This window comes from Parus major, chromosome 3 (genome assembly GCF_001522545.3).
Source record: "Parus major isolate Abel chromosome 3, Parus_major1.1, whole genome shotgun sequence".
NCBI classification, from domain to species: Eukaryota; Metazoa; Chordata; class Aves; order Passeriformes; family Paridae; genus Parus; species Parus major.
In genome coordinates this window covers 17188230-17211141 of record NC_031770.1, presented here as the reverse complement: position 1 = coordinate 17211141, position 22912 = coordinate 17188230, and the positions used below count along the sequence as shown (strand labels likewise).

Genomic DNA, 22912 nt, shown 5'->3' with positions numbered 1-22912 from the left:
TGCTTGGCAGCCACGCAGCAGGAGGTTGGAGATGGATGCCAGAAGATAACGTCAGTGAACAGCTCCCTCTCTTGCCACAACATCTTTCTGTTGCTATACAAATAAAGGAGGTGTGTGTACACACAGCACAGTAAAACATGAGATTTCACTTTCAAAGTGGGGGAAATTGATTCTGTAACAATGATCTATCACAGGGACTCCATCCCTATTATTCCAAGGAGCAGCTGTAGATGGGATCATTTTAATCGGGTAGATGTTGGCAGAGAACAGCGATAAGTTGCAGACTGCTCCGTCCTCCGCCTGCCACATCCTGGCTGACTTTGATAACCGGCTTATTACAAGCCCCAGCTAAACACCAGACCAATGGACCACAATATTACAGCTCTTTTTCCTGATGCCTTGCAAGCAAATGCTTTCCCACTGGCTGAATTCATATTGTTTAGCACTCAGTCAGGCATAAACTGCAGTAGCCACCTCTCCACAAACAACTGGATTAGCTGGCACAAATTCTGCTTGGAAAAGCTAGAAGGAAGTGACTGAATTTTAAAATGTCCTGTCCTAGAAAATAAACTGCTTTATTCTAAGTCCTTCTCAGCAAATCCGTGGAAGCTGCTAAACCATTTAAGGGAATATACAGCCTTTAACCAGCATCAAACAGCAAAGGCTATGACTTACACTCCTTTCTGGCAGTCTTACATGATCTGCTTATATCTACTGTGTGAGTATCAAAATGAGCCAGCCTAAAGGACACGTTTCTTATCTTGCAGGGGCAGAAAGAGGTGGGGTAGAGCCAGCAGGCTCAACAGCCTGACACGCACGGGGGCTCACCTTGCCCTAACTTTCATGAAGATTTGTACATTAGGAACTCATGGCTTTAGCAAACCAAGTGTGTCCCCATCACAGAATATCAGTCTGACGAAGAAAATTTGTTAACAGTAGAGTTTAGAGTGTTTTTCTCAGGTGCCAACCATGCAGAACCTCTCAAAACTGTTCCTTCCAGGCCATGGGGAAGGAAGATCACCCTGCCTCCTCCCAAGAGCACTTGGACCACAGTAACTCAGCAGGAAGGCATGACCTAAGACACCATGGAGATAGCCACACCATCCATGGGTACCAGCTGCCCTGGGATGGCTTGTATCTATTGCAGGTGAGCACTTACCATGCAAAAATCATCCCTGGTCCATGCTAATCCAAGAAGGTGCATGTAGGATTTACTTGGGAGTACTGCTGGATGTTGGTCAAAACCATGTCAAGGACCTTTGCAACACTGTAAGAGCATGTACAATTGAAGAACAGTGTCCCAATCCCTGCTCTGGCACAGTTTTGTTTACTATCTGTCTGTAAATTCAAAGGCAGAGGTCTGGTAGTCCCATGTATCTCACTATGGCCAAATCTCTGAATAAGCCTTGACTACATTGAGTCACACCACTGGCAGGCTGGGAACAGACAAACAGGGAGGAAGGATGAAAGGAGTATGATGAAGAATTGGTTTGATGCAGGCACAGCTCATCTACACTGTGTGCTCTTTAAAGTACACATTTAAGAGCAATATTGTCTCCTGTTTTTTTTAAACTAGTGTTAAACCCACAGTATCAAGTTATTAGGATTGTTCTGTGGATGGCAAACACAGTATTTTAGTGCATATTAAACAACACTTTATTGTCTTTGCTTGTATTGCAACAGTAAGCTGTAGCCTGGTTACAAATATCAGAGTGCTCATAACCAGACTTAAGAATCAGCAAACACCAAGCAAGACAGAAAAGAGATGGGGAAATAAAAATATTCCAGTCATCTCACAGACTCAGGGACAAAGGCAAAGCAAATGGAGGGCTAAACGTCCGACAGGAAAGCTGTAGCCAAACCATTTACTAGTCCACTACTTTCACCACAGGTTTATCATCCCTGTCAGTGGGAGAATGAGGCACTGAGAACATCTCCAAGGTGTCTGCCTGCAGAAGCACAGGGAGAGGAGGGCACAGCTCTTCGCTTCGTTGCCATCTCCATGCAGACTGTAAATTTAGATTCAATCTCATAGGAAAGAGCTAGCATTTGTTCCAAGTAGGGCAACAGCCTCAGCAGCCACATTATCACAGTGGGAGAAGATTAGATTAAAGTGTGAACAACATGACATACTGCTCTTAAACAGTAAATACAAAATTCCTACCTCAGAGGTTTGGTATTTATGTGCATAACGGTATTAGAGCTGATGAAAGGTACAGTCACAACATGCTGTAGATCAACATAAGAACATAACTCTAAGCATACAGATTTTTGACAGGGCATTCATTGGGCACCAAGTCATGCAACTTAATTCTCGTCCTGACACTTAAAATCTCCTGCCTCTTAACGAGAAATGACAGACCTATAAAATCAAATTGATTGGGTGAAGAGCTCCAGGCAAACGTATTAGTTCTAAAATCAATTACATTCTGAAACAGGTTGTTTTGCTTCCTTTGGTAAATAGCATCCATTTGTGATTAGAGATTGTGCTAGTAAACACATAACGACAATTAAACGTACATAACATATAGACATATAATTATCCTTTGCCGAATCCAAACTCCTGAGGATAAATGAACTCCAAAGTACAGAGTGTTTTTACTGTTCAAGCTCAGCTGGCACTGCCTGACATTTATAGATGCTGGGATGAGAGGCATGTAGAGCATGCCATAGCCTGTGGAGCAGCCAGCCCCTGCTGTAAATGGTAAATGCAGCATAAAGTTTATTTCACCTTGTGATAGGTAATGATGAATGGGAAAACATTAACTTCTCCCTTCTCCAGCAGGTGCTAGAAATTTCAAATTTCTTTCTATATATCATTACAGAATTTCTGCAATGAAGACTTTTATGTATGTCATTAGACAGCTGAGAGTCACAAACCCTGTTGTAATTCACTCTTAACTCGTCTCCAGATGTGCCACATTCCTACATTGTCCACCTCCCTGCCATGGCCCTCTCTCAATATTCTGCTCCCAGTGTGCAAAAGGATCAATCTAAAAATCACTTAAGCCAATGCTTAGGCCTCATGGACTGCCACTGAGCCTTTGCTTAGTATTTCTTCTGAATCAGTGGTGCTATTGTGCATTGGAAAGAAGAATTAATGCTGTAATCTAATACCTGAGGTATTATTATAATGTTAATCAGGGAAGTACTTAAGCACTTGCTTCACTAAATCCTAAATCAGGGTCCTACTCTTTGGTCCAAATAATAAGAAGCATTTTTGCATCTGCCTAATTTTGAGCACAGAACTTTAACAAGACTAATCACATAATTACAGTTATGCTCCAGCTTAAGTGCTTTGCTTGATCAGAGCATTGACTAGCAATCCTTTTTAAGCGTTCTGTGCTGGAAAGTAATTATTATCTCTAAAGCAACTGTTGTCACATCATCCATCACATCCTCATCTTCCAATTTCTTTCTTTTTTGAGAACACCTGGCTCGAGTGTTGATCACAATGACATTAGTGGCAATTTTTTGTTGATGGCATTGTGATCAGAAACTTCCTCCACAGATTTCCACTGGGCTGGAGGGCCTGGGAAGAGGTTTGAATATTCAGTAAAACACATTAATGCTTATTTTAACAACTGCAGTGGATGATACAGGCAACATTTCAAAGATGCACATCAACATTCCTAGTTCCCTGCTGTACTGAAGGAAACAGAATTTTCAAGTATTAAAGCTTTTCCTGGTAGTTCCAATAGCCAGTTTAGACACAGGCTGCTGTCACTCTCTATGTACTTTTTCTTAAATAACCATGAGATGAGAGACAAGGTCTTTTATGAAAAGTGACTGTCACAGAAGAGGGCACAATTTTCATATATAGTTATTTTTAAAGGCAACATGTTGTTCCTTTGAAGCTGACCCGTGTGACCATATGATGAGGTGCTATTGGCACCCCTTTGCCTTTACTTCCAGACATCAGCTGTCACCTCATGGGACAGCTCACAACTGTGCCCCTCATGGCTCTGTAGCCCCTGGCCTCACACATGTCCAGGAGAACATCTTTTGCCAAAAGCTCTCCTGCCAACAGGCCAGCTGCCTGAAAGCCCACACACTCCTTACCAGCTGCCTCTGACTACTCTCTCCAATATCCCACGCACCTCTTTCCCACTGGCCACTGTTTAGGGCTGTTCCCTTCACATGCACATCCTGACTGTGCTGTGCTTGTCCCTGCTGTGGCACATTTCCCTGTCCTGGCACAGGATTCTCATACCCAGCCCCCCAGGATCACAAACAAGTACCTGCAGCTTTTATAAAGGCTAAATGATGCATGATCCTATGCAGCAAGTGTGTCTGTGAGCCACGTAAGTCTTCAAATGCCTCTGAATAAAGTCCATGTATTTACTTGATTTTAAATGGTGAAAGGCAACCTGAAGTAGAATTTATCTCGCTCCACCATGAAGACAATGAGCCAATGGTTAATGTCTTCAGTGGAGAAGTCACAACACTAAAATGTAAACACTTTATTTAACTAACACTTTTCAAGTCTCTTGACTTTAATAGCTCTGTTGACCAAAAATAAATCAACAACAAGGACAGGTTATATCTTTAATATACTTGGTGAAATAAATAATTTGTGCTGCTTGGGCATACTTTGGCCAAAATTTACAGTTATAAAATTCAAATTAATCCTGCCTCTAAGACCTAGAAGAAGAAAGCAATGTAACATCCTAAGTATTTAAAACCAAATACAGTTTCAAATATACAATAAAAATAAATTGGATTATGCCATAAGAGCCTGAATTATCTCAGAGCAAACTTCTACCCTGGCTTTAAACTTTTGCAGTCTATGTGCATTTGATTTTGCTACTTGACTTATGCATACATCATAAAATACTGTTGCTTAAAATTCCTGATTAGCAGGAGCAGTAGCATTGGAAATTGATTGTATTTTGCTAGTAAAATATTGCAGAAAACAATATTAAGTGGGCAGCTCTAATAAATAGTTACAGTTAACTGACGATGGAGGTTGGTTTTCCTCTCTGCATCCATTTATAACTAGTTAAAAGGTGGTGTTAAATTCTGTTTTCACATTTCTTTATGGCCCTTTCAACACACACAGCCTCTCGCAGTACAAGTTTAACTGACAAACAAGGATTATGGATGAAAAATTGAAGTATGTATCCATTAAGACACAGTGAAATGGAGTCCAGCCTGCTGTGTTCTGTCCAGAGACACACAGACATGGAACATGGACAAGTGAGGAGAACCGACATGGTGAAGAGCTTGAAGAAAACTGACTTACCTTCTTGTAGGCACACAGGTTTATCACTGGGTTTCCAGCTCAGGGAGCCATTAAAGTGTCTCACACAAAGTTTTTTGGAAGTACCATTGAGCCTGTATCCTTCTTGGCAATGGAACCGGACCACCACGCTTTCAAAGAAAACACCAGCGCTGGGCGTCTTGTAGCCATGTTCAGGAGCTCCAGGATCAGCACACGCTTGCAGGTCATCAAACCCTGCGCCAGACAAAGGTACAATCAAACTGTGCTCATGTACTCCTCATGCTTTTTCTGTCTTTATCCATCACCTTCATGAGGACCTTGTATCTTCCATATTGATCACAAACAACCCTGTTTGGGCACCAGGTCCTCCAGAGCTGGGAGAGGACCCACCCCCAGTTACAGCTGAAATGCTCAGCTGACAGAAGCACTCCTGTCTTTTCATGCAGCTACTGGGAAGCAAAAGTCAACCACACTCCTTGGTAGCTGCCCTGGATAAAAATAAAGCACTTGACCCAGCCTACCAGTGGGGATTGCTCAGTAATGTATCTGTAATTACTTTTGGGGACTGTGGGATTTTGGAGGTCTCGTGCAGTCACTGGTAAGAATAATAATGTGTCAGAAGCAGAGAGGAAGAGGAAGTAAAGAGGCATAAAACTTAACTGCCATCCAAAGACACAGTAATTGAAACAAGAGAACTGCTAAGTACGGGGATATTTCAAGATGGGAGGGCGATCTGCCACAGGGGAAAGGGACACTGTGATGTTGGATGAATGTGACCCCCTTATCATTTTGGCTTGGTGGCCCTACCACACTTTCCAAAAACTGTTATGGGAGCGCTGTATTGTTTCATTGACACCAGAAGGGAGTTTGTAAAATCCTTTACCTCTACAAAATTAACCGTAAAATAACAAACTAAACCCCAAAAGTTGCAACCATTAAATGTGACTGCTCATCACTTTATCAAGCTCATTTCAATGTCTTTTGCAGAAGTGGAAGCTTTTTTTACTGCAAAGCAGCAAAGGTTTAGTGCAGCACTGAACAAGGGCTGCATACAGAAAGAGAAAATAGCTTTGGAACAGGAACAGCAGGGGGGCAATTAATGCCTGCGGGAGGGATGCCTGGAAAATGTGAAAATCATTGCATGGTAGTTTTAATGTTTTGATTTTAAAAGAATAGTATCAGAGAGCCTCAGCTACTTCCTGCATGATAAGATTGAGATGACTCCACGGTGCAGTCAGAGAGAAGGAAGATATTATAGTAAAGGACTTTTCAAAATAAATCTCCTTTTCCCGAGGCTAAATCATTGCCTCTGCCAAGAGCTTGTTGTGACGCTGTGGCAGCCAAATGGAGAGCACTGAAGGTGATGAAGGGCTCTTGCATTTGAGCACTGGATGTCTCTGCTCAGTCCCCTGGCTGACAGCCTCTAGTGGAGAAGCAGAAGGCCCACACTGAGCCACTGTGTCCCATTCCCATTACCTGCTCCTGTGAGATCAGAGGCAGGACACACTGTGGAGTCACCAGGGTGGATTGTGCACTCCTGATTTCCAGGTCCTGTGCTGAACACAGCCAGGCTACAGTCCCAAGGATGTGACGTGATGGACAGAACCCAGCCTGAATTCCATGACCAACAGCCTGTGCCCCTCTGTAGTGCTCCAACACCCATGGACCTCTCTCTGCACCAGCATCCCCTCTCCTGGCTGAAACAGCACAAGAGCAGCAGAGCAGCTTTACTCCTCCATCCAGTGCAGTTTGTCCTGGGAACTGAACGGTCAGTGCAGTGACCAAGTCAAACACATCCTTGAATTCCACCCACGCCTGCTCATCTGCCACACATCTCAACTCCTCCAGTGCAAATCGCCCCAGGCTCTCTGTCATTTGCCAATGGGATGAACAAGAAGAAGCACCATCATTATGATCATGGGATTACACGCTGTAGGCAACACTTATTAACAGAGAAAGGCTGTCCATTTTTACTGGAGATTAAAAATAAGCTTCTTATGCTTCAGACAGCAAACCCATGTCCTTTAATAATGTCAGCAAAGATCTTAATTATTTCCCATTAAACCAAGGGATAACATGACATTTAGATCAATTTTGTTACTTCAGTAATCTTGGAATTTGCAGTCAGGCGAGGAATATTGCAACCCACCTTGAGATATGTGTCCTCTCTCACTGGCTGCATCAGGGAAAAGTACACTACTGCCTACTACTTTGCCTCTGCAACAACATCAAAAAAGGAAAGGTGCTGAGGTCACACACAATTTGCCTGGTAAAAAAAAAAAAATGAGCCAAGCTCATTTCTCAGTTTTCATTAAGTCAAATATGCAAAGTTAGAGATTTTGTTTCTAAAATCAGCACAAAACCCAACATGGAAGGCAAGAATGTTTTCTTTCTTGGTGCAGGCTAATTCTGTGACCCTACTGCCACTTTTCTGGTGACCCTTCACAAGCTAAGATTTTCTTTCCTCCTAGGGATCCTTTTGCAGTGTGTTGGTCTCTCAGGTTTTTTTCTTGAGTGCAGTTAGCAAGCAGACAAATCTATCCCCAAAGGGAATTCCCAATTCTGGAACTGGGACACAAATGGGAAAATTGAATTATGCACCCTCTAGTTTCTACAGAGCCAGCAGCCAGCTTTTATTCAGCTACTGCATAAGAGATGACACATGGACTTGGTACTGGATCACTGCTTCCTGGCTTGTTCCTGAAGCAAGGGAGAAGGAAAAAGCCTCAGGGAAGAGCCAGTTAGGCAGACAGCACATGCAATATGGGAACATCTCGTGGTAAAGCCATGAAGGCAAAGCAAACAATACCCTAATCCCCTCTTTGCTCCATAGGTAGCAACAGTAGATTCGGCCCAAATCAAAGTCCTACTGGAATCAGTGGAAGGCACCTGTATGATGATCCAGACGATCCAGGCACAAAGCAGTGAAGCCAGGGCTGTGCTTGGGCTGGGAAGGAGGAAGGACACGGATGAGGAAGGTGTGGGGAGGCTGCCTCTGGGCTGAGGATCTCCAGTGCACAACAGGCACTGCAGGTGTTCCAAAGGGGCAATTGCCACCACTCAGACACCAGGAACTGCTCTGATTTTCACCAGGGCTGCTCCTCTCTTGCACAAGAGCTGTGCTGAAATTTCTACAGTTTATTTAGCTGACAGCTAAGTCCATCAGTCTTTTCCAATTTAAGTATAAAATTTCTGGTACAATATTCAAGAACAACACTGCTCAAACATCCCTGAGAATTGCCATCTTCCAGTTCTTCTTAATGACAGCAGACTTGGACCCTTTACACAATAATCCTCTCCATATAATCTCATCTAGTTAAGCTCCACCCTATCAAAAATTTGTAAATACGTGTCTTCAATGAGATACAGCTTGGTAATTTTTTATTTTTCTCACAATCTCTGTTTTCTTTTCTTTTTCAAAACTCTTGATTTAAGAGCAGCTACTCCAAGTTGTGATACAGTAACTTTGTAATGGCAGGAGTAATCCTACATTATAGATGAGATGCTATAGACATCTTATGCTCCAATCCCTTTAGAACCTGATGAAAAAAGCCAAAAAACTTCTCAGCCAGAGCCACAATAGAAATCTTTGGAAGAGAAAGACAATCTTTTGGCTGTAATAAAAAGCTGTTATCCTTCAGGAAAAAGGTATATCAAATAAGGTAAAAAGTTACTTAGAACTACAATGGATTCTGTTTCTTGACAAACCTTTCAATGAGTCTTTGGGGAAAAGAAGATTACTGGACTTTTTCTCATGGTTAAAAGTTGGGAAGGGGAACTCGTTATCACCACCTACTAGTAAAAATCATACAACACACTTGTGAAATAAAGTAGTAAACTTTCATGTTGCCTATATAGTAAAAATTCAGTAAGGCCAGAAGCCATCATAATCAATACTGCATCATTAGCAGCAACTTTATGGGATGCTATTGCCTGGCTTTAAATCCCTAAAGCAAAGACTACACAATTACTGCTGGAACTGACTATTTCAGTAATCAAAATAGGTTAATACTTGGTCCAGGTGGCAGACTTTCTGTATCACAGCACCTTTAAGGGATATGGTGTAAAACATCATAGAAAATAATGTCTTCTTGCAAAGTTAATGAGTACATAAGGTCATCATCACCAACAAAGCATGCAGTTGATACAGAATGTATTTTGGGTATGGTATTTACCAACCTACCACATTTCTACTGTTGGACTAACCAGAAAATAGCAATGCTGTTTATTTGATGTTTATTGGATCTCAAGCAGATTATATGGATGCTTACTTTACCTAAATTACTTGGTATTGTCAGTCAGGTAAAATAATGCAAGGTCAACGAGAAGATTGAAAAACAAGCAATGCCGTTCTTGGGGTATAAAATGAATCATTGCAAAAAGCTTGATCAGATTGCTCCTAAAATTCTGCCTGCATTGTACATTCTCAAACATAAAATGATTCATCTCATCCCCAATGAAAAACCTAAAATGTTGGAATCCAGAGGAAAATTACATATGTGTGATGACAAAAAATCACGATAGCCACAACTGAGCTTCAGACATGCCTAAAAAAAGGCATGAGGAAGAATCCCTCAGTTCATTCCATAAATCTGTTTTTCTCTGTTTCTTTTTCTCAGTTTCATGTTTTGTTTTCCTTGTTTCCCTCTTCCCTCACCTCCATATCTTACAGCTCCTTGTAAATTCATGGTGCTGGCAAGGTGATTTCTAATCTAGATTTGATGGACTTCTTTGCCCCTAAAGCTGCTATAAAACATTTCAGTGACACACTGATGATGCATGTGAGCTCAGAACTGGCTGCACTCATTCTTAAACAGAGGCATCACTCATTTCAGTTTGTTACATACACCCAGTGAATGAGAAGTGACATATAATGTGCAATAATATTCAAGATAGAGAGTATTTTCAGTGTTTGTCTTCAGCAGGATAGAGAATGGGCTTCTTTTACATCAACACCTGCATTTGGGTTCACTAAATCTGTCTCAGCCAGAAGCAGAGGGAGGCAGAGGCTTCACAGAGTATGGCAGGACCAGACTGCCTGAACGCACATTTTAGAGGGAGTGTGTAAACGCTGCAGGAACAGGTTATCTTAGGCCAGCTCTCAGCAAAAAGCCATTCTGGGACTAAAACAAAAGGGCCATGAGTGCAAACATGCCAAGGGCTTGCTTGTCTTGTACAAAGAGAAAGTCATTTTCATCCCTTTAGGAGTTTCTGCCCCGTTTCTGTGAAAGCCACGCAGGCACAGCGCTGTGTGCCTCTGGCTGTTTTTGCTTCCTTGCTGTTGATGATGTTAATTGAACTACCCATGTACCCCAGGAACAAGAAAAGGAAAGATGTGCTTCGATTAGCTTCTAGACTTGGAAGTGAAATTTAATTATAAAGCTATGATTTCATTAGTGAAATGCCTGCTAAAATCCAAACTCTCCTTAATCCCTGAAGGGTCACTAACGCTTAAGCTTCCCTGGGACTTCAGCAGCTTTGTAAACCCCTGCCCTGTTTAAGATGTGAATCACAACCTCCCTTGCTATCCTTGCAGAACACGCTCCCAACTCCCAGCACTGCTGGAAATCCCTCCTCACTTGGCTAAGCCTTGCCCAGGGCAGCCTAACAAGCCACTGGGAGAAACAGAGAAGTTCAAGTTACTTTGCAGGAGAAACAGAACAGCAAAAAAGACCTCCAAGGGCAGGTGTTTTGCTTGAGTCACAAGCTGATCTATTAAATCAAGAACACCATTAAGCTTCTTTATCCTTCTTATAACACAAGAGCATCATAGCAGAAAAAAGAAGATCAGTGTGCAATGCAGCTCATGAGTGCCAAACTGACCCATCTGCAGTAAAAAACAAACATGAAAGCTCTGCATGAAGGGCAACAGACTCCAAGAGAAGCAATTGCTCATTCAAAAGGCTGAAAGGTTGACTCATTTGCAATTCCTTGTTTTCCTGATCTTTCATCTCCTCGCAGAGCCCTGGCCTCCCACCTGCTCTATCCTCCTTCACCACAACCCACCGCCTGCCCTTGCACTCTCCTCGAAGACAGCCATGCTCCCAAATCTTGCCCACCACCATGTTCACCACCTCCCTTTCTCCTCTTCTCAGCGGGCCCTTGGAAAGGGGCAGTCACTCACAGGTGCTCCTAAGGGTGACCATCAGCTCAACCTTAAAATCCCTAGCCAGGTATGACAAGTCCCTGGGCATTTTTGTGCTAAAACATACTGGCATCTCTCCCAAGAAAGCCTGAGAATTGCTGCTCCCTCCAGGGCGGGTACGGGGGAAGGACTGTGAGGAGCCATAAGCAGGACAAAGCATCCTCAGAGGACAAAATGGATTCTTCTAGGAACCACCCAGGAACTGCTCCTGCCTGGGAACACCAGCAGGGAGAAAGGAGCACAAGCTGCAGTGTCAGCAGGGCAGGTTCCTGGGCACTGCATAGACGACTGCAGATGTAATAACAGCATCTTTATTTCAGGGGTCACGCCTCCAATTAGTTACTCCAATTACCATTCAACACTCACAGCTGACAGCACACCCCAGCTGGTGCCTGACCAGTGTCATACAGCAGGGAACAAGCTGAATTTCCTACCCATGGAAACCATCACCAGTTTTAATTTTGAATGTGAACCCTGATGCAGGATTCTTTTACTGCCTTGACATCAGGCTAATACACAAGGAAAAACCACTTAAAATTGCTGGAAAAGGAAGGTGATTCAGAATACAATCAGCAAAGCTCTTCAGTAAACCCACAGCAAACTAAAAACATGCATTTGTTTCTTCTGGAAAAGGAGTTTCTTCTAATTAACATCTTAAACTGCACAGGCCTATCCCTTTAATCACAACTTCTCACAATTAATATAGCTATGTCATCTTTGTAAATAAGCCATTTCATTTATAATGCAAGAAGCACTTGTTACTCCCAGGCTTTTGTAATACAACAAGTCTGACTGCATAATTTATGAACCCTTATGAAATGTCATGTGCTGCTCTGTGATCTGCTGAACTTGCCATCACTTAAATGAAAAACAAAAGGCAGAAAGCAAATTTACTGCTGGTTCTGTTGACAGAGCTCACTTCTTCTGTGTTTTTGTTACAGAAAGTTACCATGGCTATCCTGGGATATAATTCAGGGTGAAAAAAGCCAATTTACCACACAATAAATTCCAAAACCTCCTCCCAGCTCCTAAACTCTTAAACTGGATATTTACTTTTCCAATAAAGCCATTGAAAATTATAAAACTGGTACTCTGAGGCCTAGACTGGGGTAAGCTCAAATCAAGTATTAGGAAGAAATAATTAAAAACCTGAAGACAAAGTTTGGTCAGCTTTCTGCAAATATAGGGTGAATATTTTCTGAATCTACATTTACTCACCCAGTTCAGTTTAATGACTAGTTCTATTCAAGCTGCAAACTCCACCAGGAATTAAAAAAGTATAAAATCAGAGAGGTTTTTTCCTATTCTGTGAAAAAGAAGTATGTGAGAATAAATGACTTCTTCAATTTCCAATAATATTTCATGTTTCTAAGTTAATTTAAAATACTAAATGTGCTTAAATAAGCTTATCTGTGTGCATATTTATTATCCTTAAGGTAATTTAAATTGCTTTTAAAAGGCTCTTCTTGGAAATGGTAGTTCCACATTTCTTTTCAGAACCTTGAACATCTATGAATTCTAATTTCTATTTTATTTATTCTAGTTTCTATTTATTTTACTTATTCTAATTTCTATCTATGAAAAGTTCTAAACATGGTTTGACAAGGATGACTAATTTTTGAAACAATCTGGTTATAAAAAATAATCAAACACCACCTTTTACCATAGCAAAAGCAGGAATGCAGTAAATGCACACTAAGCTCTCTGTATGCTTCAGTAAATGGGCAAATACCTAACACATCCTCCTATTCATTTTGCTGATAAGACACTGTAATAAAGATGATATTTGCCAATGTGTGTTTGTGGACTGGTGACCCATAAGCACCATCATAAGGAATTAAATATGTACAAATCCAGAACATAAAATATTAAGACATCACTTATGCCAAGATTTTCTTTTTACTGATTTAAATGAGTAAGTGAGCTCATTACTTGGATTTAAACCAACCATCCCTATTTCTGTTTTCATCCTCAGATGTAACATTTATTATTAACTGTCTAAGGATTTCATTAGACTTGCAATACTGTCAATGCGGGAATCCAGCCTTAGGTCACTAAACTGGATTAATATCAACATAGAGAGGCCATTAATAAAAATGTAACAAATAAAATACAACAATATTCCCATAATTTCAAGAATTTTATGGGTCTGCTGTGTTTTTCAAAGAGCAGTACCTAAGTATTGTTGTTTATCTGTCCCATATTTTTAGCACTCTGGAAAAAAATAATTACCATGAGTTAGTTTAAACAATCTCAGTCTAGACAGGCAACCCTTAGGAAATATAGCAAAAAAAACCCATAAAAAATGAATCATGAGCTAGTTACTATAACAATACTTCTTCTAGACCAATAGCATATAATATTATTCATCACAGCAAATCCAAAGTGATGAAATGTCACACTGTTCAGCAGAGATGCTTGTTTCTATAAGATGCTGGAATCAAATACTCAGGGGTATGAGCTGGGGGGTTGATATTTATGCTCTCATCAGCTACAGGCTTCCCTAGATAACTCTATATTTTTATTGTATACCACAGTATGGTAATCCAAGCATTTTTTGCTTTTCAGCTGTGCTGTATAAATGGATTTTATACTTTCCCAAGACCAGGCAGAACTGGATATGGGGACAATCAGGATTAATGTGTGAATATCGTAATACGAAACTTTTAAATGAAGTACACGCCAGAGAAGACTGAGAGACAGGGGATTTAACAAGCTGGTACATACTAAAACAGGAGAGCAGACAGACACTGTTTCCAGCTTTTGCACTGATTTCTTATCACAAATCCTCTGGTGCTGCTGGGTACTCTGACAGCTCTTATGCCCTACGGTGATTTTTCCCTATATGCACCTACCCATGAAACCACCGCCTTTCCTCTTCAACAGCAACCTCATCACAGCCATACATTTTTTATTCACCTTTTCCTCTGTATGTGCTTTACTTGCAGGTACTTATTTACTTAGCCTTGCAAAGTTGGGATATTACTTACCTACAGGTCTAGAAGATGTAAAGGAAGACGTGGTGGCCTTGTGGGTTCACCAGGTATTTCCTACATGAGGACTGGCATTGCACCTTCCACATTTGCTTCAGATCACCCTGCAAAGCATTTCTGCTCAAGCAAAGCTTTTAGAAAGCAAGCAGATAAGATCCACTGGGGAAAAAAAAATAATACCCTTATTGATTTTGGTCCTAATCTGGACCCAAGGAGAACTGATTTTCTTCTATATTGAAAAGTTCCTGTATGCTTCTGTGTTCTGCTAGTACTGTTAGCATAAAACACAGCTTTTACTCTGTTTCTCTTCATGAGAATGCATTTTCTGAAGAAAAATGGAACGTAATCATCTTGCTCTTTTCCAAGTATGTGATAAACCCTAAAATTGTACAGAAAGGCAGCAGGAGTCTGGCTGGGCACTAATAATGAAGTATTGTCATCATACCCAAACACTTTTAAATTAAATTACTCATTTTAGTGCTCTGTCCTGTGAGTTATTCTGTCCATACTGAGAAGACTGGAAAAATCAGTGGGAGGTCAAGATGATGCAGACACATTTTTCTTCCCTTCCTTTTTGATTCATAATTGTGTTACACTTGATCCTCATGTGCCCATTTTCCTCATAAAGTCCTTCCAAGGAACTCTCAATGGATAGAAAGCGATGGGAGGCTGCTCACAGCATCAGAACAAGCAACTCAGCAAAGTCACAGAAGAGACAGTGAGCAAGATGGAAACATTTATAATTAAAATGCTGTGCAACTATGCAGCCACCATGTTTAACCCCCTAAAATAAAAAAAAATCCAGAAAAACGTTAATGACAAATTCCAATGGCATAACCAATTTTTGTGGCATCACCAAAAGATCATTGGTGTACAAAGTCCCTTCTGGTCCAGTATTTCCCCTTACAAATCAGTCTGTTTATCCTCTAGTCAGTTTTCTATCAATTCTCCCAATTCTTCCATGACCCCAGATCTTCACAAATACTTAAACTAGTTTACAAAAGTCAGGATGGACAATATCTGCTATATTTTCCATCCTTGAGAAACCAGCTGCTTTCTCAGGAGATTAACAGATTATTCTGACACAACCTTCCTTTTAATACAGCAATGTTTTGTTTTATATCATACCTCCAATATTTTTAACTTCACTACCTTAAAACAACTCTAAAATCTCAAATTTTGAAGTGAGAGATCCAAGTCCCTGATTGCCAGATCCTGTGGTTTTCTTTCTTTTTTTCCCCTTTAACCTGTGACTATTACAGATAGCATCTTAGGGAAATACTGGAAGTTGCTCCATTTCAGTTCTATGGCAGCGAACTTAGGCAGAAGAAGAGGAAGCTGAGGATGGAAGAGAATCCAAAGGAACTGGAGCAGGAGCAGCAGGAGAGACTTGGCAAAGGCACAGAACTGGGATGTAGGGACACACAGAAATATGTTAGCCTGGAAGGTGACCGAGAGCTGTTTGGAAGTTGATACCACTAGCAGGTCAGAGAGGAGGAGGTGGGAACACAAGAAGCAGCCCAACAGGGCTCACTGGACACTAAAACATGGAACTGGAGAGGGACAAGAGGGAAGAGAGGGAGAGGCCCACAGTCAAAGGCAACAGAGATGGGCAGTGCCCCACAGGACAGCTTTAGAGGCTGGTAAGATACTGTGGGAGCCTCCTCAAAGGTTAATGGCCTACCCTTTTGGATCAGAAAAACATGTTTAGTTTTTTTTTCTGATGACACCTCTAAAAACTGGACTACATAAAGTGCTTGGAATTGAGAACACTGAAGTTGAGGCTGTCAGATCAAGTCTAATACAATTTATATAACATATACACATCACTATTAGTCAGCTGAAAGATTGAGAGTTAGGGTATTCTTGTGCACAGATAATAGGTATTGCTGAACTACCTGATGCTCAAAATATTTTCAGAAAAGCCAATCTGAAAATCGAATATGCTAGTTAAATTTAAAGATTATGGGCTTTTGTTCTTCGGAAAGCATTCACATCCCTACCTTTCATGAAAATAGTTTCTCATCATTTTGAAGAAACAGAGGAAGAATAAGCTGTTATTAAATTGTTATGGTACTGTAAGTTGATTAACTGGGAACTAGAAAAGGCCTACAGCTAGTAAAGTGATAGTTCGTTCTTATTCAAGGGACAGGAGTTTTAACCATATACACAAGCAATTTATTTGAAACTTGTTTTTCTTAATAGATATTCATTTGATGATTTCTGCAGCCTCTCTTTCCCCAGAGTGTTAGATGGTTATTTTCAGAGCAACAGTTGCAGCAAACCTAGTTAAAATAAAGAGCAGGCAGCACACAGATCCATACATACGCTTTGTGAGAAACAGGCAGCATATCCAGATTTATATCTGTGCCAGTCCCCTAGGATATCATAATTGTGTTTGTTCTTTTAATAACTTTAGGCTCCAGTGATCAGAATAAAAATTCTATGCTGAAGCTAATGCTTCATCCTTAGTTCACCTCACTACCCTGAATTATATAGTAAGCAGACCTAAATAAATGCAGGAGTCTGGCTCCTTCCTTACACCAGACTCCAGCCACGCACATAATAGGTTGCCTGATTTAATTCAGGGTCTCTCTCTTCAAATCTTACTTTGTTTTTACAAAATATTTGGCTCAGCCATTTCTTTCCGTGCACAGCTTTCCGAGCCCGCCTTCCAGCACTTGGTGAATTGCAGTCTCCCTGATAGGAGCAGCACATCAAGCTTCCTGACTTGCAAGAGTGGTTGGGTTATTTAGAAAATCCTGTTCTTCCTAATTATTATATCTACACTTTACATTTACAAGCTCTTTCTACAAATGTACCCAGAATAACTGAGTTAGCTGAGCAGCTTACAAAGTCAGCGTGGCCTTTCAGCAGCTGTTGTGACTACAGCATGCCAGTCCTAATCTAATGATTACATATGATTTTTTTAATTCCTATAACCAGGCTGCAGATTACCTTGTAATGAAGACAGACTTACAGATGACCAGAATCCGTGGGGGTCATGGAGACAAACAGAGGTCATGAGCAGCATGGGCTAACGGGACAGTGGTGAGCAGAAAGCCAAACCCCAGCCAGTCAGTGCCTCATCCAGTGTGTCACACAACATAATGGCTAAAAGTGAGATGAACACGCCTGAATATACTCCCACTTTCAGTTTCTGACCACCTTTGAAGGTTCTTTATTTATTTTTTTTTACATGATCTGACACTAGATCTGGAGCTTGTTTGAGACCAGAAATAACTGCTTTAGGAAGGTCAGAAATCATGGAATCATAAAATGGTTTGGGTTGGAAAGAATTTTAAAAGCAAGTTCGTTTTTAGTAACTTGTTCAAGCCCCTGTTCTATGGGCAGGGACACCCTTCCACCAGAGCAGGATTTCAGAGCCCTATCCATTCTGGCCTTGAACACTTCCAGGGATGGGGCAGCCACAGCTTCTCTGGGAAACCTGTGCCAGTGCCTCACCACCCCATTCTTGCAAAATTCTTGGAGGCCTTGCCAGATTAGGCAGACTATTTGTCTTTGTTACATAAAATACATGGGTATTTTTTGCCCCCAGCAACTCAAAACTCTGAGCTTGGTTGCTGATAATGCCGGTGGGAAAAGAATATTGATATGATCCCTGCACCAGCTCCCTGACCACCACATTATGTTGACCCTTTTCTCTTCATCATTACCCATCTTATTGTCCTCCTGAGAACAATAATGCCCCTTTGTTCCCATGTCTCCTCTATCCTTATGTAACTTTCCTTTGTGGCTCTGCTGGGTGCCACCTTCCAAACACCTCTATTAAAATATTTGCCTTTCTTCCTTCCCATTCTGACTGATGGGAGTTGCCCAATATGATTTGATCCAATGTCCAGTGCCAAAACCGCCTCTCTAGAACTGCCTTAAATCCCATGCCTCTGTTATTCCCAGCAATGTCTCTGCCATTGTGTCAATCTCTGCCAGGACCCTGAGGGCACTGACTGGCCCCACCTGGAATCCCCCACTCACCCCCTCTGCCCATGGCCAGGAGCTCCAGGGTAGCTCAGCCGTGGGCTCCCAGACCTTGCCTGGGCTACGCTGTAGAGCTGTGCCTGTCTCCAGCCCCATCTTCTGGGTGAGCCTTGGAGCGATGCTGGACCCATCAGGACATTCTGCTGCTCTGGGTTCATCCCCTGGCTGCTTCTGGGGCTGCTCCTGGGCCCCATCACCAGCCCCCAGCTCTGCTGAAGCCCTGTGGGACTGTACCCTGGTCAATGAGAGCACAGCCCCAGTTCCCTTCACTGTTTTCCTTTCTTTTCCTTGTGAAGTTCCAGACCCTCAGCCTGTTCTTCCTCAACATACATCCCTATTCTCCATTTTTCCTGTGTCCTAATTTTCTTCCACATTCTCCCCAGGATATCGTTTTGGCTGCTTTGCTTTTCCTCAAGCTTAAATTTATCTTTTTATGACACCTTCCTATTCCCCCATTTTTCCCCTTTAAAGTTCAGTTGTCTTTTAAACCCCATCTCAAAACTCCATTTAATTCATTTATTCTTGGCAGACCAAGCTGCTTTCCCCTTTGAGGATTGTTCTCCATGAGGTCTTTGAGTTTAGGCAATAAAATCCACAGACAAGAAAGCATCTTGCCACACTTGCTGGTCTCAGACATAGTCTGACCTAACATAAAAAAATGTTTAAAAAGTTAAAATGTTAACTTTTTAACTATTTGTTCCTGGAAAAAACCACCTTTCTTCACATGTCATTAATTGTCTGTGAATACATTGCTGTACCTATAAACACAGAGACTTCAGTGGATCTCTTCTGGCTTATTGCTAAGAAATACTTGTTCCTGGGATGAAAAGAACCCTCTCTGCTCCTGATTTCTGACTCAAGCCACTTGGTAGCCCACATACTGCTCACCAAAGGCACATCAATCATCACACATCAGGCAGGAGTGACATGCACAGGTAGTTGCAAGTTCCCTGAGATATCACACATGACTTCACCTAAAGTTCTTTCCCACTCACAAAGCAGGCCTGTCCTCCAAGCATTTAGACCTTCTGCCCTTGTAAAATGCAGCATCTTGTGCCTGATCAGCAGCCTGCTGAAACTAGGCATGCATATATATGATATATATATATATATATATGAGATATATATATATATGTGAATAATAACTGTATTGTTTTTATTTTCCACTATCTTAATGGAAAAACTGCATAGATATATGCCCCTGTGCATTTCAAAACTCAGCATATTTCCTATAGATACAATTATACACACAGTACACCACATACACAAGTCTAACTGGAAACAGAGTGAAGGCTGAGGTAAAATAACTGTATCCCATGGAAAAATTGAGGAAACTGCTACTTCTCAAAGCCTCTGTATGCAATCCTGGCTGAAATATCTCAGCTTTCTCTCAGGAGGCAAGGGATGCTCTCTCAGGGTTATCAGCTGTTCTACGTGGTATGGAAAAATTACAAGAACAGATACTCCAAATTGGGATGAGTTCAGCATTTTCTTTCACAGTTCATTTAATCAGTAATCAGGTAAACTTAATCTGGTGCCAAAAACCCACATGGCTACACTTACTTTTGAAACCCAGCATACCTAAATGAGGGAGGAAATTGCTTTAGTGTGATTTATAATAGCAATGAAGAGTTATATTCTTTTTGGTAATGACATTGTGTGATACATTTTCTCTTTGGGGAGAAAGGTTCTGAAGTGTTTTAAACTGTCTCATCTACTGTTACAGACTCCAGTGAAACTGAAATCCTTGTGAGAATCACGACTGTATAAAAATCCAGTTATAACCCACAAGCTTCTCTGCACTTCGGTTGTGCTTTTTTGTCACAGATTCTAGGCTCCATCAAACTTTTGCAGAAAATTTGCCAGTTTTATAAACCAGTGGGCCATTTAAAGGGCTTTAGCTGTATATTATGGCTGCTGTGTTTGAGGGCAGTTTTTAGAGTGAAAGGGGAGAGGCAGAAGGTGGCAAGGAGGGAGCACAGCTCCTTCATGACCTACAGAAAGTGAATGAACTGGACAGCACAAACTCCCAGGGTACAAATGGGAAGGGCACTTCAAACTGGTGCTTAAAAAAAGCCTTGCTTTGGCAACTGGGAGGGTCAGTGCTACTTCTAGGGCTGGCAGGGGCTGCCTGGAGCTGGTGTCTGTCCCATCCCCTTTGCACATGTAGCGTGGCAGCTGAGCTGCAGCAACAGCAGCCTGTGCGCTCTCTTTGCCCATGAGATGAAATGCATTGGCTTCAACTTCCTGCAGCCATGCTATTTACCAGATGGATTCCTAACAAGCAGCAGAACCCAACTGCTGAATTATTTTACATATGCTTGAAAAGCCTGGGAGGAAAATAAATACAAAATAAATTACTAGTGGGAATTGGGTGATGCATTTTTTGAGCACAACAGACCCCATCACTATTTCAAAAAAACCTCTGTGCATTACAATTCTATTTAAGAAAAGTAAAAAATCAAAGTAGTTTCTCATTCTAAATGAGGAAACAGGTCTAATTTTCACTCAGTAGAAATATGAATCCTGTTCCTATCTAAGCACCTGTTCATTAGCAATGAGGTATGAATCTGTTAAAGCTTGTATTGTGCTGCAAATATGCTTCAGCTTTGCCTGCAAGAAATTCCCTTTTCCCTCTTTGTTTTGAATCTACATTGCTGCTTCTGTACAACAGGTATTATTATTATTATTATTATTATTATTATTATTATTATTATTATTATTATTATTATTATTATTATTATTATTATTTTGGTTTGGGCTTTCAATCTTAGGAGGCGCTCTGCTTTTTTCAGCTTTCTTTAAAAAAAGAAAACCTGAAATTCAAATGAAATTAACACAGCCACGAGAGGGAGCCTCTGATGTCTTTGTAGAGAAGAAAAAGCTATTGACAGTGACAGAGAAATTAATGAAAATAATTATAGCTGAGAAATTGAATTCCAAGAAGCAGTGACTTTGCCTTAAGACCAAATCCTATTTCAGCATAAGGTTTTGTGAAAAGATGTAATTTATGGCATAACTCTCTCCTTTCAATATGCAAAGAGGAAGGACAAAAATCTGACTGGGATGAGAGTAACTTTAATTAACAGTTGTTTTATCTAAAAATGCAGCAACACTTCAGCCACGGTGAGTAGCACAAGCAATGCAGGTTACTCAAGAGAGCCAGCCCTTTGCAAGCAGATATTCATATTTAAATACAGGAGGGTAGTAGAATATTATCAGATTTTCATTATCTAGACATAAACTTTTTTATGGGTTTTGCAAAAGAAAACAATGCAGCTTCTTTCCTCTGTGTGAAGTCTGTGTGAACACAGGTTTTATATGTCACGGCTGCCTTGGCAAGAAGGGGGATGAAACCACAGCTCTCCAGAAAAGACAGCACAGCTTTCTCAGACCTCTCAACGTCTTGCATAACCTGATCATGTTCCCTAGACAGCTGACCTTCAAAATGTCATAAAAATAGGCAATATTAAAAGTGCACTTCTACAGAGTAGCATCTGCGCTTTATATCCTATTCCTGCCATGGCTCTTGAGAAGAAATCTGCCTTAAAGCATATTTTGCTTAAAGGATGAAAAAAGGATATAGTATGTTTGCAACTAGTATCTTCAACAGTACATTTAGTGAAATATTCATCACTTGTTCTAGTCCCTGAACCACTTCTGAATTGCTTATGTCATTTTTTAGAAGATACTCACAATATAAAGACTTTATATGTTGGTATTTCTTAACTATCATACCTGTAACCAATAAATTTTGCCAGAGGGGCTTTACTTCACAATTACAAAAACTTCCATTTTCGTTTACTTGGTTTGGAACTGTTACATTTCCCTTTCTCTTCCTACTAATGGAGGGCAATACTGCCAGGGAAATACCAGACTGATTTCTCTGATGATGGTACCTATCAGTTCTGGGCTTTTCTTTCCTATAACTGACAAAAATATGTTACTGGAACCCCCACCAGTAACACTGGTCAGTTGAAGCTATCTTTAATTCTTGTATCCAAAATAACTCTTAACAGGCAACCCAAGGGGTAACACAGTGAGCACAATCAGGTATTTAAAAAATCTTGCCCTAATATGTCCCGAAATCTGAAGCTATGAAGCCAGAGATAAAACAAGAACAGAGAATTTCAGTTAAATGCTTCAGTAAAAAGTTACAGGGCACTGAAATAAGGATTCCTACCGAAGCAGCTTTAGCTACAAGCCTCGCTGCCAACTCCACCTTCCCCAACACTGCACAACCCCTCTCGACTACACAGCTGTTCATCACACCTAATATAATCTCAGTTATATAAGCAGCTCCAGCACAAGGCACTTGATATAAATGTTGATGTCATGGTGATTTTTAAAAACAACATTTCTATTAACATTCTGTCTTCAGCCTTCCCAGCTGGCTGACTGCAGACCATTTCCCAAGATGTTCCAGTTCTTCCCTGCAGAGCTTTCTCATGTATCTTAATAATAATTCATAACATTTCTATTGCACCTTTTACTTTGACTCCCACTGACACATTCAGCTGTGACTTTCAGAGAAGCAGTAATACTGTTGTA

The 22912-nt window shown here is 41.0% G+C and overlaps 1 protein-coding gene across 3 annotated transcripts in view; it reads right to left on the bottom strand.

Annotated features, from left to right (window-relative positions):
• The window catches only part of SUSD4 (sushi domain containing 4), a 74362-nt gene that overhangs the window by 27504 nt on the left and 23946 nt on the right, over positions 1-22912 (bottom strand). For all 3 annotated transcript variants that reach the window (XM_015622935.3, XM_015622934.2, XM_015622933.2), the window contains exon 3: positions 5246-5458. In XM_015622935.3, the coding sequence (XP_015478421.1) occupies positions 5246-5458 (213 nt within the window). The remainder of the gene's footprint in view (positions 1-5245; positions 5459-22912) is intronic.